We start from the raw sequence: 17,277 nt of genomic DNA on the forward strand, positions 1-17,277 counted from the left end.
TGATTCATACTTTGAAAAGGGGGTTGGTATTCTGACCTAATAGCAAGAAGGTAACCACTTTGAGTTCAATGCTTGGGAGTCTCTCTGTACTGGGTTTGCATGCTCTCTCTGTGTGGTGGTGTTCTCCAGCTGACTCTCGCTCCCTTCCACAATACAAACACGTGTGTTTGAAGCAAACTGGTGACTCTGAATGGCCTGATAATGTGGATGCAACAGTGTGTACCCTGTGATTATGCACGGTGGGGGTATTGCAGGGCGGCTATGGCTCAGTTGGTCGAGCGGGTCATCTCTCAATCTGTCCATATGTCAAGGTGTCTTTGAGCAAGACACTGAACCCCAAAATACTGGATGGACTCAGTGACTCCATTGGAGTGTGAGTGTATGTGAATGGCTGAATGTGACTAATTTTGCAAAGCTCTTCAAGGGCTTTTAAAATTGGAGGATAAAGTACTACATATGTATTTTATATCAGCTGCTGGTATTTTTCTCAATCACTTAAGTGACCCTAAGTTGATTAAAGTATTGTAAAAGAAAGATGGAGATACTTTGAATCATTTCAAGTCCTTTGAGAATTGAGTAAAAATGTACTAGATGGATATTAAATCCTGAGATCTCACTTCCTATAAGAGTAACTCACAGTTATTGTAATAATATAAAAATCTACTGAGGTTCACACACCGGATCATCAGGAGCCAGTGAGACCAATGGGCAGCTAAATACTGCCACCTGCAGGATTCAACAGGCAGTTACACCAGTCTGGGTTCCGCTTCAGCTGAAAATGACTTTGCGCTCCAGTTTTCAAACTGCGTCTTCTGGGAGGTTCTTGTTCTTATCCGCTGTTGAGCAGCAGTTCCTGATAACTTCTGTTCAAGTTCATCCAGACAGGTTTAAGGCACTTTGTGCTTCAATTTATTGCATGAACACTTGATAAAGGCTTTGTGTAAGTCTTGATCATACAAAAGAAATATGTACTTTGTCCAGTTAGTTTCTACCTTTAAGTGTGCTTAGTCTGAACACATCACAATCGAATATTTCATAAACTAATGTCTTTTCACCATAAATGTACCCCTCCAGTAAACAGCAGCTAAATATATAGAACTTAATTATGTCAGAATCTCTAATGTTGTTATTTGTACTGGGGATTCTGATGTTTAGGGGCCAGAGTGTTCTTAGTTTGGCTAATATATATAAAACCTAAAGACGTGCTTAATATCTTGTTTAACTAATTCACTGAGTACAAAGTACATTTAAAGGTACATACTGATCTGTCTGAGGGCAGGGCTGGAGGCCCCCCTGAACCACCAACCCTGCTCGGAATTAAACAGACATTCCTGTTTTTGTTCTTCCATTGAGCTGTCGGGACATTGTATTTTGATATGTTCACAGTACCTGCACTTTGAAGAACTTTTTACATTTTACTTTGTACATTTCGAACATTGGTACGAACAAAAAGTTTGACATGTTCATCAAATAAACCCATTTAACAAGTGTTTGTGTGTGATTGAATATACAGAACAGAATGTGAACTTTGCATCAGTGGAGCTTTAATAAAGAAATCAGAATGAGAAATGTTTCTTCTCAGGTCTTCAGACTTCAGATCTCCCTCTGGTGCCCAGATTGGGGGTTTAGTGGTACTGCATTCCCAGAGCAGACACAACCACAGCCAGGAACTTCTGGAAGGCGGCCTGGATATCTGCGGTGAAGTCCTGGCCCATCTTGGCGGCAATGACGATGGTCAGACAGTCGGACAGCAGCTGGAGGAACAGAAACAAGACATTACATGTCATTCTTGACAATGTGCACAAAGTTCCCATTGGGGATCAGGGCTGTCATTTTGCCCAAAACCTTTGATTGGCAATGATCACGTGTCTTCATTTGACTCGAAAGAGAAGTTGGCTTCATACCTTGAAGTTGTCGGGGTCCACGTGCAGCTTCTCGGAGTGCAGCACGCTCAGCTCAGCGTACACCTCCTTGATGTTGTCCATGTTCTTCACGGCGCGGTCCAGACCGTGGAGGATCTTCACTCCGTGGGCTGCAATGGCCGGGTTTGTCTTGATGGCTTCGGCGTTGTAGAGGTTTCCGAAGGCACCGAAGTACCTCTGAGTCCATGGGTAGACGACCAGGCACCTTGGAGGAAAGAGAGACGCATGAATACACAGAGGAAGACGTCAGGATGCTCATGCAGGTGAGCCTGAGGTGTGATCAGTACCTGCACAGAGACTTGGCTCCGATATCTTCATAGTCCAAGTTGGAAAAGATGTCAGCGATGATGCTGCGCTCCTGGTCAGTCCAGTCAACCATGTTGGCTCTTGATTTTTCTGCTCAGGCTTGAAAGAAAAGACTGAATAGAGTCGAGTCTGGACCCCGACTCTATTTAAACATTGCTGAGGCCACCCACGCCCTGACAGAAAGGCTATTGTGATAGGCTGAAGATGAAGCTATTGAGATAACATTCTGTCTTCTCTAGAAGTTTCTGGAATGTTCTACTGTTTGTTTAATACTTTAGAAGATTTAAACAAATAGTTTTCAGATTTTTTGTTGCTCAAACTAGAAAAATCAGTTACATGAAGCTAGTTGTTGGAGTTTGCAGGAGAAAAAACAATAAGTAGTATTGTGCTCTTGGAGGATTAAAAAATAGTTATTGTGTGAATGAGTCTTCATCAAGCAAACGTTTGAAGCAGAACAGTTTATTCGTAAACGGAGTTGCTTTGCAGTTTCAGCCTGATTCAAGCGATTGTAAAAAATATTTGTCAATTACTCATGAGTAATCGTAAATAATTCTAAGAAATATAAAACTCAAGATTTCATACATCATGCATGATGTATGAAATCTTGAGTTTTGTGTGTGTGTGTGTGTGTGTGTGTGTGTGTGTGTGTGTGTGTGTGTGTGTGTGTGTGTGTGTGTGTGTGTGTGTGTGTGTGTGTGTGTGTATGTCACTATATATATCGTAAGCTGTCAGTTGCAGCTTAGTATCATTTCTAGGTGACTTAAGAAGGTAAAATACAATGAATCGCCCTGCGTAAAGACACTGCGCTGTGACGCGGCGCTTCTCCTGAATTGCGAATTTTTCTGTGCAACAGAAACTCTGGATATATTGTTTGGATACAGTAAGAATCACCCACATTCATTGCACAATGCAGCCTCGAGTATTTCGTATTGAACGTATTTGATGATCGACGAGACAGCGACACGTTGTCACCCTTGGACACATTTCGCACAACATACTGCAGACAGACAAATCCCATTTATACCTGACGGACATAATTACCATGCGATTAAAAATGTGTTTTGCTGCTGAAGTAATCATTGTAGCTACATAGTTTAATTATATATAAGAGATAAATGATTTCTCTCAACTACAAATATATGAATAAATAGTGTAAAATAAATTCACTGTTATTACAGCCTGTGCCATTACGCATGGCGATAAACATACATGAGGGACTTTTATCACTGAGTGTTTGAGGGGTAGGAGTTAGTAGTTTTGTGTGTGTGTGTGTGGGGGGGGGGGGTTGTTTTTTTTTTTGGATGGGGGGGGTTCGTTTTACCAATTTAAATGTAAATGTTTCTCTTTTCCTTTCTTTCTTTCTTTTTATATATATATATTAATATTTGTATGTTCGAAATAAAGTTTAATTCATTCATTCATACACAATAAACGGGTTTTGTCGGAAAATAGGTTCAAAGTGTAAATGAAGGCTTCAGGTCGCCCATGACGTCACCTCTGCATGCCTGGTGGAGAACTGCCCTAACATTTACATACAGGCTGGTCTGCTGGAGGTCTGCCACGATTAATAAGAAACGAACTTCTTTTTCAGAAATTATTGCTCAGTGGGGTATCTGGATTTTTGCAAGCATTTGCTGCTGTTTATCATGTCCTCGTTGCTTAAAATGACAGCGACAGTGTCTTGTGGACGTCAGTAAGGATTCAAAGTTCATTCAATATATTCAAAAGTTCATTCTGATAATTCAAAGATTAATTCCCTTAATTATATATATATCGTCAGAATGAAATCCGATGAGCTTCATATATATATATGTATACATACACACATGAAGCTCATCTGATTTCATTCAGAAGACAATTGTTTTTTCATTTGCCAAAAACTGCTGAGTGTCTCCTACTGTAATTGTTATCTACAAAACCACATTGTTGTTATCTGCACCAGCACCAGCAGCAGCAGCACCAGCACCAGCAGCAGCACCAGCAGCAGCACCAGCAGCAGCACCAGCAGCAGCGTGTTTCTAACCTTGAGCGCATAAAATTCACTGAACAATAGGCGACTATAGCAAAGTCATGCTACACAATGTATGGTAACTTTCAACAAAGGATTCAGCATTAATAGTTGCCTTTAGGTATTTTAGTACAAGTTGATGGACGTGATATTTTGATGTTAATTGCATCTTGTTACAGCCGACTTTCCAATAAGATAAAAAATATAATAATATTTTTTTTTTAATTAAAAAATAGAATTAAATAAAATAGAATTAAATAAAATGAAATAAATTGACAAATGTGACCAATTGCAATTCTGGTGACTATTTACATGTAATACTCTTAACTATATTAAGTGTAACACTTAGATAGACCGTATCCCTCATTAATCTATTCTTGAACCTTTTGATATTCCCTTGCTGTTTGTTCGCACATTTTAAAAGATTTTGAAAAGCTCGAGAATCTTCATATCTTTAGGTTGATTTAAATAGAGGAGGTTTTTTTTCTTAGACGATATCTAACCACACAAAGGTAACAACAACGCTTGTTCTGCACAGATAACATTAGTGTGGCTTCATAGATAACAGTTGCAGGAGAGGCTGAAAATCTTAATGGTCACCGGGCCAATGTGACTTTGCTCCAACATTTCAAATTAAGACACAAAAACCTGAAAAAGGAAGCATTTTATTATATTTTTTTCACACATGAAGCAGGTGATATTTTGGGGGGTAATTTTCTCTGTCATTGATTTGAGATCTGTACATCATCTTTATTAAATATCTTCAATAATTTATGAGGATTGCAAAATGACAGTGTCCTGATTTAGTATGTGCATGAAAAGATTATTAATTCAATCCGTTATAGGTCATTCATTAAAACACTACACGGCAGAGAAGCTACCTCAGAAAATGTCAGCAGTGTAATACAACCTCATGTGCATTTACACATATTAAAAAGCTTTATAGTCCAACATATTTCATACTTTTCTAATTCACTTCTCACTGGATTTATGTAAAGAAAAACTGTCCTCCATGCCATTGAGCACTATGTCATGTTTTGTAATATATTTTTCATCCATATTAACAGTACACTGTTTGTTCAAACACAGTTTTTCATACCATTAATGCTCCACTACCTATTATTATTATTAGTAGTAGTAGTAGTAGTAGTAGTAGTAGTAGTAGTAGTAGTAGTAGTAGTATTAGTATTAGTATTATGAGTAGTATTAGTAGTATTAGTAGTATTAGTATTAGTATTATTTTAACACATTATACCATTTGATTAAATATATATTGGCTTATTCCTGTGATTTACCTACATTGACTAAAACAAACAATAGAACATTCCAGAAACTTCTAGAGAAGACAGAATGTTATCTCAATAGCTTCATCTTCAGCCTATCACAATAGCCTTTCTGTCAGGGCGTGGGTGGCCTCAGCAATGTTTAAATAGAGTTGGGGTCCAGACTCGACTCTATTCAGTCTTTTCTTTCAAGCCTGAGCAGAAAAATCAAGAGCCAACATGGTTGACTGGACTGACCAGGAGCGCAGCATCATCGCTGACATCTTTTCCAACTTGGACTATGAAGATATCGGAGCCAAGTCTCTGTGCAGGTACTGATCACACCTCAGGCTCACCTGCATGAGCATCCTGACGTCTTCCTCTGTGTATTCATGCGTCTCTCTTTCCTCCAAGGTGCCTGGTCGTCTACCCATGGACTCAGAGGTACTTCGGTGCTTTCGGAAACCTCTACAACGCCAATGCCATCAAGACAAACCCGGCCATTGCAGCCCACGGAGTGAAGATCCTCCACGGTCTGGACCGCGCCGTGAAGAACATGGACAACATCAAGGAGGTGTACGCTGAGCTGAGCGTGCTGCACTCCGAGAAGCTGCACGTGGACCCCGACAACTTCAAGGTATGAAGCCAACTTCTCTTTCGATTCAAATGAAGACACGTGGTCATTGCCAATCAAAGGTTTTGGGCAAAATGACAGCCCTGATCCCCAATGGGAACTTTGTGCACATTGTCAAGAATGACATGTAATGTCTTGTTTCTGTTCCTCCAGCTGCTGTCCGACTGTCTGACCATCGTCATTGCCGCCAAGATGGGCCAGGACTTCACCGCAGATATCCAGGCCGCCTTCCAGAAGTTCCTGGCTGTGGTTGTGTCTGCTCTGGGAATGCAGTACCACTAAACCCCCAACCTGGGCCGTGGAACAAAATCTGATGTCTGTTGACCCGCATTGTCTGGTGGAGAAATAAAGGTCCTCGAAAGCATCTTCTAAAGTGTCCAACTTGTACAAACTGGGTCTGGGAAGGCACAGGCAGAGTTCAAACCTCAGTTAGAAATTGGCAGGCAAGACTTGGCATTGTTTACTGTGTATACAGTCAAGTTACAGTAACTATTCCCCCTGTTGTTGTTCTTATCTTATCTAAATACAACATGGAGTCAGCTGATGGTGAAGTGGGCCATACTTTTGAAGTCCTCTTTCTGTGGGAGGTTACTTGTGTTCGGACTATCTGGTACTGCAGCTGGAAAACAGATAAGAACCTCCCAAAGATGCATTCTAATTTTTAAAAATGAACCTCAATGCAACATAAAGTCAGAGGACACTTGACTGAAATCCACAAACCTCAATATTATACAAAATAAACACCAACATTTTTTTAGGATCTTTAACAACAATCCAACCCTGATAAGTCAAGAAGACCAAACTATGAAATAAAGATTGTATATTTATTTTATTTGATGTCTGGAAGAATTGTGCTCATCTTGGTGAAAGTGTTGTACATGTGGCAAAACAATTTCAGCCTTTCTCTCCAATTTCATATGTGATATTCAGCTGTTCAGAATAGCCAAAGTGAGGATGAACCCGGGATTAAATGTGCTTGTCCTGATTAATATAAAAACGCAATTTAATATTTAATACCAACGACACAATAGGGATGTTTTGCCACATTCAGCTTCCACTTTTACATTCATCTCCCTCGACACAATATTGGGGGCGATGCAACTTCTCATTACATCCAGCAGGGGGCGCTATAAGGACTGTATTGTGCTTTTGAATAACGCATACGTTTGATTTGGGGATTAAAAACAAAACTCAGGAATTTTAATAAATGTCTGCAATTCGTGACTTCATCAGATAATTCTGTATGAATTTAACTTTGGGTGATACTTTTAGATCTTATTAGAATTAGCAAAATAAAGACAATAATTAAAATTCCTGAGTTTTGTTTTTAATCCCCAAATCAAACGTATGAGAAATACACTAAAGCAGACATTATATAAACATTTCGCATCGAATATTTACACATGTAAACATAACTTTTAACTGTTCCGCTTAATGTTGAAATGTTTTAAATTCTATTATCTCTGGTAGACAAGTCAGAACTTATGACATAAAATATAACTTCACGCTCTCCAACCTTCTAATAAGTGAAATCTGAACAGGATTCATGCACTAATACTTCCACAATCATCCATGCGTAAAAACGCAAAGAAACTGCGCACAACGCAATCAGATACACGCACCGTGAGTGTCAGTCAAATAAATTACTGAACGTTTGTCATCCAGGTTGGATGAAATAAGATTGTTTTATGTTGTTGTTTTTTTTAAAGGAGTTTCATCGACTATTTTATCTCAGGCCCGGAGTGGGAGGACCGGGACAATTCCCGATGGGCCGGTCTGATGTTTGGGCCTCTGGGCCGGTGTTCACTTTTATTTTATTTTGTTTTTCTGACTGTTTCTTCTTCTTCTTCTTCTTCTTCTTCTTCTTCTTCTTCTTCTTCTTCTTCTGCTTCTTCTTCTTCTTCTTCTTCTTCTTCTTCTTCTTCTTCTTCTTCTTCTTCTTCTTCTTCTTCTTCTTCTTCTTCTGCAACAAAATGTGCTAAGATTGGCAACTTTTTCATTTAAACCAGCCTCACGGTTAGAAACAACAAATGACGATGGAACGGGTAAGATGTTTGACTTTGCCTTCAAACCACAGTTCAGTTAAATTATCAAGTCAATGAATTCTGTGGCGTTGTGGGATATAACATTACTGGGGAACTTTGCCTTTTGGCTCCTCGGAAACCAGATCCGGCAGCACCAAGCAGGTCGGACTGATCACAGGATATCCGTTAACACTTATTTGAAATATACACTGAATTACAAGGCTTTACAGAACAGCGCTATAGACTTCACATGCAAGATTCTAATTACATCATTTTAATAGGTGGTGATCTGAAGTGGGCTGAGGTATGAAACTCCAGGTCCCACTCCGGCCTTGTTTTAACTGCATTGGAATTGTAAATGCTGTAAAGTCTCTTTTTAGGGGGGATTAATAGTAACACTTTCAAATATAATCACATAACTACCAGACAAAGAAAAATTCCTGCGGCTACTGAAAATGTAAACCTGCAGTAGGATCATTTAAGATGTTTGAACGGTAAAGACCGTTAATCTGCATTATCTTCGATTCTTTTTTTCTTTTTCATCTCCACATGGGGCAATGAAGTGTATTGTAATGAATCGTGTTGTATTGCATTTTATTAAGAAGGTGCATATTAATAGTAACATAATAACAGAGACTAAAAGTCAATTATGAAAAGTGAAGAAAAAAATTGATGGGAAAGTATATTGAAGCCTCAATGGGCCCGTTTCTATTAACAATAAAGTATATATTTGTAGACAGGATCATTAAGTTAAATCACACGATGTGGTTAAAAAAAAGTTGAAACATTGAAGTGAAAGTCAAAATAAAAAATAGAATGGCTTCGCTCGTTATATTAATTTATGTTCACAATTTCCACCTACGAATCCCCGTGCGTATTAAAATACTTGACATTTCTCAATTTAATTCCCTTTCACACTTTTTTGTGTAGTTTAACGTCTGTGAAACGTGCGTAAATAATAAATGCGTGGATCAAGTTTGCTTTGGTGAGCTTTTATTTCTTTTGAGGAGACAGGTCAGATCTGAAGTCTGCAGTTGTGTCTACAGACTTCAGATCTCCCCGTGGTGTCCAGATTAGGGGTTTAGTGGTACTGCTTTCCCAGAGCAGCCACCACCACAGCCAGGAACTTCTGGAAGGTGGCCTGGGTCTCTGCGCTGAAGGAGCTGCCCATCTTGGCTGCAATGACGATGGTCAGACAGTCGGACAGCAGCTGGAGGAACAGAAACAATTAAGACGTTACATGCGTGTTCGATCAGCGCATTGCAAAAAGGGTCGAATTTCGGCTCGCGTCATGCTTATAAACTCTAATGAAAAAAGTGCAAGGAGATGAAGCTTCACCTTGAAGTTGTCGGGGTCCACGTGCAGCTTCTCGGAGTGCAGCACGCTCAGATCAGCGTAGGTGGCCTTGATGTTGTCCATGTTCTTCACGGCGCGGTCCAGACCGTGGAGGATCTTCACTCCGTGGGCTGCGATGTTGGGGTTGGTCTTGATGGCTTCGGCGTTGTAGAGGTTTCCGAAGGAGGAGAAATACCTCTGAGTCCAGGGGTAGACGATCAGGCACCTATAGAGGGCGAAGAAAACAGAGAGGTGAGCCAAATAAAAAGAAAGAAAGAAAGAAAGAAAGAAAGAAAGAAAGAAAGAAAGAAAGAAAGAAAAGCTGGATGAAGCGTCCTGCAGAAGAAGAGAACCCTTCCTGTACCTGGACAGAGCCTTGGCACCGACATCTTCATAGTCCAAGTTGGAAAAGATGCCAGTGATGATGCTGCGCTCCTTGTCAGTCCACTCAACCATGTTGGCTTTCGATTATTTTTCTTTCTGTTCAGGCTGGAAAAGAAAATCTGAATAGTGCATCAGCTCCACCACAGTCTTTTTAAACGCGTCCTCCAACCCCCGCCCTAAAGGAGAGGGAGGCTGTGATAGGCTGGAGATGAAGACTCTCAGATAAACCGAAGAGTTCTCCAGAAGCTTCTGGAAAGTTTTTGATATTACTTATATTAAGTTAATAGTTTTACAGATTTCCAGCCATGCCATAAAGAACCAACTCATTTAAAGCACGGGATTTTAGAAACATCTCCACCATCTTGTTCATCCAATTTCAAGCTCTAGGAAGGAGTCAGAACTGTAAAATAAATTGTATTCTGCTAACAATGTACACTCACACATTCACAACTTTTAATCAGAATAACCTGCAGTGTAATATTTCCATTTCAGGTTTGGTTTGTTTTAGCTTCAAAAATTACTGATAACAGGCCATATAAATAATTGATTATAAAGGTTAAACTGCCCATTCAAAGGGTCACAGTTTGAGTAAAATTCACAATTAGATATTGCGTATTTTGGATATTGCAATGTTTTAACAGTTTGAGAAACCGACAAGGAAATTATGTGTAATGAGGTTGAGCATATTGCGGAGATTAGTAGATTTGATGTGTTTATGGACGCACATTGTGTTTTTGGAGTGTTGCACTTATCTTTTTATTAATTGCATTTGTTTTAAATCTTTTTTTTGCATAACGTATTTGCAAAATGGGCTGTTTATTATATCTATTAAAAAAATCAATATATATATAAACTATACATACAACAATTCTCGGTGCCATTTATTCCTCATTAAACATAAATACACCCTATATAATTTTTTTAAAGCTTGCCAAGCAGCATGAGAGTGCTGGGTACCATCAGACTTATCTCTGAAGCCACACTGGCGTTATCTGCAGGAGTGCCCCCTCCGCCCGGGCAAACTTGTCCATATGGTTTGATTAAGAATTTATATGATAAAGGCTGTCAGCACTATTTCCTCCCAACGATAAGGAACACGTTTATTTACGAGCCCCCCAAAAAAGATTATTAAAGAATTTTAATCACTGATCAAAATGTCTCTCCTAAAACAACTAACACGGGAATTATTATAGTTTATTCTGCATGACAATTTTTTTATTTTTTTATTTATTTATTTATTTATTTATTTATTTATTTATTTATTTATTTATTTATTTATTTATTTATTATTTATTATTTATTTAATAATAGTTAGTTAGTTAGTTAGTTAGTTAGTTAGTTAGTTAGTTAGTTAGTTAGTTAGAAAACCGAATCTATTTCTACTTATTCCTCTGACTCTGTCGTCGACAATGTCCTTAAGTGACCTTTTGTTCCGACTTTTTAAAAAGGGGTCCGCAATGTCATGACCTTAAAAAACGCGTATACGTGAAATCGCGTCATGAAAATATTTTTAAGGTCTGTGTTTTTACTTTTAAAGAATGTGGGGAATTGTTAAAAAAACATGATTGATTAAAAAATATGCAAATTGTGCGAGTGAAGACATCGATTATGCATACATCCGTAAAGTTGGAAAAGAACTTTAAATTATTTGCACTGGAGACTTGGAACCGTGGATAAGGATGATAGAGGGGATCTGAAACCCTGAACATTTTGTTAGTACCCCAGTGGATTTGAATGTGGGTATTTCTCTCTGACCTTAAAATGTGTTTTTACGCACAAGCCACTGAGCTCAGAGAGGAATATGAAGTTCAGGTATTCAGTCCTATAGTGTCCAACCAACTCGATCATGAGTCAATGAATTCAATACGCTCAGCGGGTCACAGATGGTTCACCGGGGGACACCCGCCCTGACCCCTGTGACCTGAGATGCCCCCTCCCTTCACCTCAGCCTGCCCTCTTCTTCACCTCTGTTAACGAACCGATGCAGCAAAACGCGCTCACATGCATCAATTACATAAACGAGTGTTTTTGCTCCAACCAACATCCGATGTGACCAGCTGATAGCACCTCTTGAGCTGGCGCTAATCCACTAACGTTTCTATCAGGAGAAGGGGGGGGGGGGGGGGGGGGGGGGGGGCAACATCTGCGTCAGTAGATGCGGCTTGGTACCTCTCCAGTGGGTGTGACCACGACGCCCCGGGGCATTTAAATAGGACGTGAAGCGAAGCACAATCTAGAAGACAACATGAGTTTGACTGACAAAGACAAGGCTGCCGTCAAGGCACTCTGGGGCAAAATTGCCAAATCAGCTGATGCTATTGGTGCTGATGCTCTGGGCAGGTATGTATCACTCATCAACTGAATAATTTTTTGTTTGGTAATAATAATAATATATTATTATTATTATTATTATTATTATTATTATTATTATTATTATTATTATTATTATTATTATTATTATTATTATTATAAAGTTAAGTTAAATTTCTTTGGTTTCGAGAGTAAAAACAGTTGCAGATTAATATTCTGAGGGCTAAAGCCCCTCTTCAGTCCATTAGAAATGTCCTCCAGGTGCAGTGTGAAATCACAACCTCAGCCTCTTTCTGCAGGTTACTGTCTTATAAGTGCAACATTTTTTCACCATTTGCGCCACTGGAGCGCGTATTGATGGTTAAGTTTCTGATTCCACAGGATGCTCGTTGTCTACCCACAAACCAAGACCTACTTCTCCCACTGGCCGGATCTGAAGCCCAACTCTGCCCCAGTGAAGGCCCACGGAAAGACGGTCATGGGTGGAGTCGCCCTGGCTGTGAGCAAGATCGACGACATCATCGGCGGCCTGCTGGAGCTGAGTGAGCTGCACGCCTTCCAGCTGAGGGTGGACCCGAGCAACTTCAAGGTGAGGCTCTATTCAATGTCATCACTGTAAACAATGACAGGATCCTCCGTCTAAAACCATGAAAACATATCTGTTGTAAACTTGTTTGCTCTCCGTCCACAGATCCTGTCCCACTGCATTATGGTGGTGATTGCCAATACCTTCCCGAATGACTTCACTCCAGAGGCCCACGTTTCCTTGGACAAGTTCCTGTGCAAACTGTCTCTGGGTCTCTCTGAGAAGTACCGTTAAAAGCCAACGCAGTCTGTCACACAGGAAATATGCACCTGTGGAGAAAATCAACAATAAACTGCATGAAGTCCACAACTGAGTTGACTGTGTTTTTCTTTTCATGCCTCGGTACCTTCCGTCTGATAGTAGAACTTTGAGCGGGTGTGGATCCAGAGAGTTTGGGGGGGCATTCAATTTCAGGAAGCACTTAAGAGTGATGGAAGTTAAATCTGGAACTGATATATCGCTTTCATATTAAGGTGATGAAATGCAGTCAACTTGCCTAATGGTTCACTTTCATCAAGGGCCTTTTTTTGAATGAGCTGCACATTGTGACCAAACACTTCGGTCCGTGTTGATGTTTATATCTTCTTCCCATTTAGAGGGTGGAACAGGTATTGTGAAATTTGAAAGTGATAGGACTGGAACAATGTTGTGATCAACTCTGGATCCTTGAACACTGATGTGTTAATTCTCTATTATATGATTGGGTGATTGTTTTATGAGTGACTGTTGGAGTGACAGGTGCATGATGGCTGATAGTGATTGGGTGAATCTGTATGTCTGAGGTGTCAATCATTGAGTTACTCACCTAAAGGTATTCTAAGCGTGAATAGGATCGGTGTACTGCTGAGAAGGAGGTGTACTCTTTAAGAGTGGGGTGAGAGGTTGTTTTGTAAATTCTGCTTATTTCATTTTTTGTTTGTTTTTACAACACAAATGTACAAACAGTACAGAGTAAAAAATACAAAAAAAAAACATTTCTAGTACAGAAACAATGCTGCAACAGACCGGTCCACATAGTGAAGAAGCTTGTGGCATTAATAGTCCAGAGAAATAATGCTCAACACTTGTGCAGAGGTCATTGTTATGCGATGTAATAGAACAACAAAAATAAAATATGAATCAAAGGCCCATTACCACTATGACTTTTCTTGATACCATTAAAAGCAACTGGATTACATTTTCATTTGCTTCCAGAGAAGCAGTGACCATACCAAGCATATCAGTACAATGTTCATATTTGTTATTTGAAGATATTTATAAGAATTTTTTTTTTTTTACATATTTGTATTTTTCATTGTAATTACATTCTCCTCATTGAAACCTTTTAAACGCTCCTTTTAATATTGACACAATTTTCAAGTTATTTATTATTAAAAAAATTTTTTTTAAATATATTTCAGGTTCTGGCCTTTTTTTTTTACGTTGGTTTCAGGTTATTCATAAACATGTTTAATGCTTGTCAGAAGGGCCCTTTGAGGGTTTTTGCCCGGGGCCCCAGCAAACTCTGGAACCACCACTGCACCTCCTAACAGATCGAGACACACACCCTCACAAGAGTAGCGTTGTGTTACTCTGCACACACTCACTCACACACTATCAGACACCTCTCATTGTTTGTAGTCTAACAAAAGCTCAGTTATTCTCAGCAGCCTGCAGCTGATTATTGAGGACCCCAGACAGACAGCTCTCTCTCTACCTGCCTGATCAGAACATCCTCAAATATACCTGATTTGTAACACACCTCCTTCTGGTGGCAACTTTTATAAGGAAAATATTCAGCCTGATGGCGAGTGTATTGCAAATGTTAATCATTTTCATGTGTTGTTGAAGCACTTTGTGTTTAATGAGTGTTGCATTTATTTATTTTTTTAACCGCTATATTCTTATTTTAAATTTCTAATCTTTTTGTGTAATTGCATTTGTCAACAAGGAGTTTTGGAAAACGTATTTGTCATATGAGCTGTTTATGACATCTTTTAAAAATGTTTTTAACTTGGATATTCATCCACCTTAAACATAAATACACCCTTTATTATTTTTTTTAAAGCTTGCCAAGCAGCATGAGAGTGCTGGGTGCCATCAGACTTATCTCTGAAGCCACACTAGCGTTATCTGCAGGAGTGCCCCCTCCGCCCGGGCCAACTTCTCCATATGGTTTGATTAAGAATTTATATGATAAAGGCTGTCAGCACTATTTCCTCCCCACCAAAAGACACACATTTATTAATGACGCCAAAAAAATAGAATTAAAGAATTTCAATCAATAATGAACAACATGAGATATATCTGACACGGAACTTGTTTTATTTACTTACTTTTTTTAAATATTTATTTTATGAAAATATTTATTTATGATATGACAAATCTTTTGATAAAAAAATTTTTTATCTGACAAACTGAGTCTATTTCTACTTATTCCTCTGACTCTGCCGTCAACAATGTCCTTAAGTGACCTTTTGTTCCGACTTTTTAAAAAGGGGTCAGCATTTTCATCATGACCTTAAAAAACATGTGAATATTGCAAAATCGCATCATAAAATTATTTTTGAACCTCGTGTTTAGACCGTTTCCTTAAAAAAATGTGGAGAAACCTGGAAACATTTAAACTCATTATATAAAAATAGGCAAATTGTGCAAATGAAGACATCGATGATGCACAACTCTGTAAGGTAAAGAACATTAGAAAAGAACATTAAATTATTTGCACTGGAGACTTGGAACCGTGGATAAGGATGATAGAGGGGATCTGAAACCCTGAACATTTTGTTAGTACCCCAGTGGATTTGAATGTGGGTATTTCTCTCTGACCTTAAAATGTGTTTTTACGCACAAGCCACTGAGCTCAGAGAGGAATATGAAGTTCAGGTATTCAGTCCTATAGTGTCCAACCAACTCGATCATGAGTCAATGAATTCAATACGCTCAGCGGGTCACAGATGGTTCACCGGGGGACACCCGCCCTGACCCCTGTGACCTGAGATGCCCCCTCCCTTCACCTCAGCCTGCCCTCTTCTTCACCTCTGTTAACGAACCGATGCAGCAAAACGCGCTCACATGCGTCAATTACATAAACGAGTGTTTTTGCTCCAACCAACATCCGATGTGACCAGCTGATAGCACCTCTTGAGCTGGCGCTAATCCACTAACGTTTCTATCAGGAGAAGGGGGGGGGGGGGGGGGGGGGGGCAACATCTGCGTCAGTAGATGCGGCTTGGTACCTCTCCAGTGGGTGTGACCACGGCGCCCCGGGGCATTTAAATAGGACGTGAAGCGAAGCACAATCTAGAAGACAACATGAGTTTGACTGACAAAGACAAGGCTGCCGTCAAGGCACTCTGGGGCAAAATTGCCAAATCAGCTGATGCTATTGGTGCTGATGCTCTGGGCAGGTATGTATCACTCATCAACTGAATAATTTTTTGTTTGATCTGATTAATAATACTACTACTACTACTACTACTACTACTACTACTAATAATAATAATAATAATAATAATAATAATAATAATAATAATAATAATAATAATGTAATATATTCAAAATGATCGTCATCAAAAACCACTAGTAATAATAATAGTAATAATATTAATATTGTTATTAGTATTATAATTATTATTATTATTAATAATAATAATTAATAATAATTATTATTATTATTATTAATAATAATAATAATAATAATGATAGAAGAAGAAGAAGAAATTTTCTTTTAATTGCTGATTAATATTTTGAGGGCTAAAGTCCCGTTTGCGCCACTGGAGCGCGTATTGATGGTTAAGTTTCTGATTCCACAGGATGCTCGTTGTCTACCCACAAACCAAGACCTACTTCTCCCACTGGCCGGATCTGAAGCCCAACTCTGCCCCAGTGAAGGCCCACGGAAAGACGGTCATGGGTGGAGTCGCCCTGGCTGTGAGCAAGATCGACGACCTCACCGGCGGCCTGCTGGAGCTGAGTGAGCTGCACGCCTTCCAGCTGAGGGTGGACCCGAGCAACTTCAAGGTGAGGCTCTATTCAATGTCATCACTGTAAACAATGACAGGATCCTCCGTCTAAAGGACATGATATTATGCGAGTGTTCCGCACGGTTTGAGCTCGGTTTATCCTCTGCCAGCGAGGTGAGAATAAATGTGTGCACTGCAAACCATTATATCTGTTATAATCTATTATATCTGTTATCTTTCCGCAGATCCTGTCCCACTGCATTATGGTGGTGATTGCCAATCTGCTCCCGAATGACTTCACCCCTGAGGCCCACATTGCCTTGGATAAATTCCTGAGCAACCTGTCTCTGGCTCTCTCTGAGAAGTACCGTTAAGGGCCCACATTGCGGGATGTATAGTCTGTCACGCAGGAAACATATACCTCGTGGTGAATAAATGAACAATAAACTGCATTCCGCCTACAACTGAGTTGATTGTGTGTTTCTTTTGATGCCTCGGTGGAGACGGATCCAAACAGTGAGCGAAGTTAAATTGATTTGAAATTGCTAAATTAATGGTTCTC

At 39.5% G+C, this 17,277-nt stretch overlaps 4 protein-coding genes across 4 annotated transcripts; 3 read left to right on the plus strand and 1 right to left on the minus strand.

Annotated features, from left to right (window-relative positions):
- Window positions 1-1,587: 1,587 nt before the first annotated feature.
- On the minus strand, window positions 1,588-10,014 carry LOC308122209 (uncharacterized protein). Its single transcript, XM_080483902.1, has 7 exons — window positions 9,856-10,014; window positions 9,495-9,717; window positions 9,241-9,366; window positions 6,306-6,423; window positions 2,210-2,318; window positions 1,905-2,127; window positions 1,588-1,754 (listed from the first exon to the last, which is right to left on the minus strand). The coding sequence occupies exons 1-7, from the start codon at window positions 9,945-9,947 to the stop codon at window positions 1,626-1,628; spliced, it is 1,020 nt and encodes a 339-aa protein (XP_080340028.1). The 5' UTR covers window positions 9,948-10,014; the 3' UTR covers window positions 1,588-1,625.
- Window positions 5,705-6,420, plus strand: LOC308113166 (hemoglobin subunit beta-2-like). The gene is made up of 3 exons (XM_080469201.1): window positions 5,705-5,830; window positions 5,913-6,135; window positions 6,286-6,420. Exons 1-3 carry the CDS (start codon window positions 5,739-5,741, stop codon window positions 6,412-6,414), a joined length of 444 nt encoding a protein of 147 aa, XP_080325327.1. The 5' UTR covers window positions 5,705-5,738; the 3' UTR covers window positions 6,415-6,420.
- Window positions 10,015-11,874: 1,860 nt separating the features above from the next.
- LOC308113059 (hemoglobin subunit alpha-2-like) lies at window positions 11,875-13,080 on the plus strand. Its single transcript, XM_080468971.1, has 3 exons — window positions 11,875-12,215; window positions 12,567-12,774; window positions 12,877-13,080. The coding sequence occupies exons 1-3, from the start codon at window positions 12,121-12,123 to the stop codon at window positions 13,003-13,005; spliced, it is 432 nt and encodes a 143-aa protein (XP_080325097.1). The 5' UTR covers window positions 11,875-12,120; the 3' UTR covers window positions 13,006-13,080.
- A 2,743-nt stretch (window positions 13,081-15,823) lies between these two features.
- Window positions 15,824-17,179, plus strand: LOC308110378 (hemoglobin subunit alpha-2-like). Its single transcript, XM_080464631.1, has 3 exons — window positions 15,824-16,160; window positions 16,566-16,773; window positions 16,961-17,179. Exons 1-3 carry the CDS (start codon window positions 16,066-16,068, stop codon window positions 17,087-17,089), a joined length of 432 nt encoding a protein of 143 aa, XP_080320757.1. The 5' UTR covers window positions 15,824-16,065; the 3' UTR covers window positions 17,090-17,179.
- Window positions 17,180-17,277: the final 98 nt, after the last annotated feature.

Source organism: Lipophrys pholis (assembly GCF_963383615.2).
Source record: "Lipophrys pholis genome assembly, chromosome: 1".
Classification (NCBI taxonomy): Eukaryota; Metazoa; Chordata; class Actinopteri; order Blenniiformes; family Blenniidae; genus Lipophrys; species Lipophrys pholis.

Coding starts and splice junctions, on each gene's coding strand:
- LOC308113166 (XM_080469201.1), top strand. CDS start 5,739: ATGGTTGACTGGACTGACCAGGAGCGCAGCATCATCGCTGACATCTTT. Junction 5,831..5,912: donor GGAGCCAAGTCTCTGTGCAG/GTACTGATCACA, acceptor CTTTCCTCCAAG/GTGCCTGGTCGTCTACCCAT. Junction 6,136..6,285: donor TGGACCCCGACAACTTCAAG/GTATGAAGCCAA, acceptor CTGTTCCTCCAG/CTGCTGTCCGACTGTCTGAC.
- LOC308122209 (XM_080483902.1), bottom strand. CDS start 9,947: ATGGTTGAGTGGACTGACAAGGAGCGCAGCATCATCACTGGCATCTTT. Junction 9,367..9,494: donor TGGACCCCGACAACTTCAAG/GTGAAGCTTCAT, acceptor CTGTTCCTCCAG/CTGCTGTCCGACTGTCTGAC. Junction 2,128..2,209: donor GGAGCCAAGTCTCTGTGCAG/GTACTGATCACA, acceptor CTTTCCTCCAAG/GTGCCTGGTCGTCTACCCAT.
- LOC308113059 (XM_080468971.1), top strand. CDS start 12,121: ATGAGTTTGACTGACAAAGACAAGGCTGCCGTCAAGGCACTCTGGGGC. Junction 12,216..12,566: donor GGTGCTGATGCTCTGGGCAG/GTATGTATCACT, acceptor CTGATTCCACAG/GATGCTCGTTGTCTACCCAC. Junction 12,775..12,876: donor TGGACCCGAGCAACTTCAAG/GTGAGGCTCTAT, acceptor CTCCGTCCACAG/ATCCTGTCCCACTGCATTAT.
- LOC308110378 (XM_080464631.1), top strand. CDS start 16,066: ATGAGTTTGACTGACAAAGACAAGGCTGCCGTCAAGGCACTCTGGGGC. Junction 16,161..16,565: donor GGTGCTGATGCTCTGGGCAG/GTATGTATCACT, acceptor CTGATTCCACAG/GATGCTCGTTGTCTACCCAC. Junction 16,774..16,960: donor TGGACCCGAGCAACTTCAAG/GTGAGGCTCTAT, acceptor ATCTTTCCGCAG/ATCCTGTCCCACTGCATTAT.